Below are 2,001 nucleotides of genomic sequence, written 5' to 3' on the forward strand. Positions count from 1 at the left end.
CCTCGGGAGGTGCGCAAGATCAAGCCGGTGGAGGTGGAGGAGAGCGGGGAGTCGGAGGCCGAAGCTCCCGGGGAAGTGATCCAGGCCGAGGTGACCGTCCATGCGGCCCTGGAGAATGGAGGCGCTGTGGCAACCACAGCCAGCGCCGTGCCCGAGGAGCCCAAAGCCCAGGCGGCCCCCGAGGAGGAAGAGGAGGCGGCGGCCCCTGCAGTGACTGATAAGGGGGTGGGCAATGGCCGGGCCCTGGACTTGGCCCCGGAGGAGGCGGATGAATTCAAGAAGGAGGACTTCTCCGAAGCGGACTTAGTGGACGTGAGCGCGTACAGCGGGCTCGGGGAGGACTCTGGGGGCAGTGCGCTGGAGGAGGAGGAGGACGACGAGGAGGACGAGGAGGATGGGGAACCCCCTTACGAGCCGGAGTCGGGGTGCGTGGAGATCCCGGGGCTCTCAGAAGAAGAAGACCCGGTGCCCAGCAGGAAGATCCATTTCAGCACAGCACCCATCCAAGTGAGTGAGACACCCCCCACCCCCACACCAAGCCGCCTCTGCCACGTGCAGGCCGCCCCCACCCCACCAGCTGAGTTTGGCAGCCTGAGTCAGCTCCTGCCACCCAGCCCCCTTCCCAGAAGTTACCACCCTCTGGGGGGGCGTGGGGGAGCACCAGCTGTCAAAGGGGATGGGTTTTTTTAACCCCCAGGCCTGGGACTAGGGTGGCCCTGGGACAGGGTTACTGTGACCATGCCCTGCCCTGCCCTCAGGCTGCCCTGCTGCTGGCCCAGATCCACCTGCCCCACACTGCTCCTAGGACACCTGCTGCCTCTTCTTGCCCAAACCAATTCCTCCAGACGTGTGTGTGTGTGTGTGTGTGTGTGTGTCCCCTTTTGAGAGTACTCCCAAATGAGTTTGCCCTTGCCTTGAGGGGGCAGGGGAGCTTAGGAACACCCTTCTACACCCTCTTCCTGCCCCACTGGAAAGGGTAAAGGGGAGTGTACAAAGGCAGGGAGGGATGGGGAGCTGGTAAGTTCCCAAAATGGACGTGCAGGGATGCAGCCTTCACCCCAACTTTGCAGAAGTGAAAGAAGGAAGCAGGGCTGTCAGGGCACAGTGATCTGGGACCATGTGACCTCTGGGCAGAGGGGGGGCCGGAGGGTGGCTAGTGTCAGTGCTGGGTCAGCTACCAAGGCTCCCAGTTCCACAGGGAAGGCGTGAGGCCTCCTCTAGGGCATGGAAGAGGACAGGCTGGGGAGACAAAGCCCCCCTCCCATGACTCTGAGGGGACCTGGCAGTGGCTGCTGTACCTAGGGTCATGGCTCAATGGGTTAAGCTAAAGCCCTTCAGGGCACCCAGGGAATGGTGTACATCACAGGCACAGGCACAGGCCCTGCCCCATTCCTGGGGTGCCCTGACAGAGGGGTTAAGCTGCCCCCGACTTGACACCCCGCCCCCCCCCAAACAGTCCCTGCCCATCCGTGTATCTGTATTCTTGTAGTTGCCATAACTATTGCTCCCGGAGAATCTCCTTGATAGCCCCTGCCTTCCCTACCCCCCACCCCTGCCCAAGGTATAGAAGGTGGGCTGTGGGTGACCCCTGGCCTCCAGAGCAGCACCTTCCCTGGGCTGAGGCCTGGAGAGCCCCTTCCACTCTCCTGGGATGCAGGAGGAGGTTGGGGATGCCAGTGGCAGGGGCTGGGGGGCTGCTGAGGGCAACAGGAAACCCACCCAATGACCATTCCCGGAGTAGTCCGCTTTTCCGCTCAGAGATGGAGGTTGGTCTTCGAGCCCTGGGCCTCTGGCTATATTTGACACCTTATCCTGATTTTTTGGTAAAAAATAGCACCTGATTTGGAGCAGTGCTTCCGGACTCCCTGGTGGCACTGCCCTTGCTCGCTCCCTCGATCGAGGGTGGTGCCTGACTTTTGACCTTGGTGGGGGCTCCTTACTCCTTACCCTGAGGCAGTGGGGCTCACTTTCCCCCTCCCCTGGTGCCTCCCCGCCCCCCCC

General features: G+C 62.4%; 1 protein-coding gene across 1 annotated transcript in view; it reads left to right on the plus strand.

The window, feature by feature from the left end:
• SAMD14 (sterile alpha motif domain containing 14) overlaps positions 1–2,001 on the plus strand; it is a gene marked incomplete at its 5' end in the record, with an annotated part of 35,270 nt that continues 33,269 nt past the window's right edge. The window contains one exon of the mRNA XM_045299311.1: positions 1–507. Coding sequence (XP_045155246.1) covers positions 1–507 — 507 coding nt within the window. The remainder of the gene's footprint in view (positions 508–2,001) is intronic.

Source organism: Echinops telfairi, unplaced genomic scaffold, assembly GCF_000313985.2.
Source record: "Echinops telfairi isolate 266 unplaced genomic scaffold, ASM31398v2 ScPeMD7_7458;HRSCAF=8496, whole genome shotgun sequence".
NCBI lineage: Eukaryota > Metazoa > Chordata > Mammalia > Afrosoricida > Tenrecidae > Echinops > Echinops telfairi.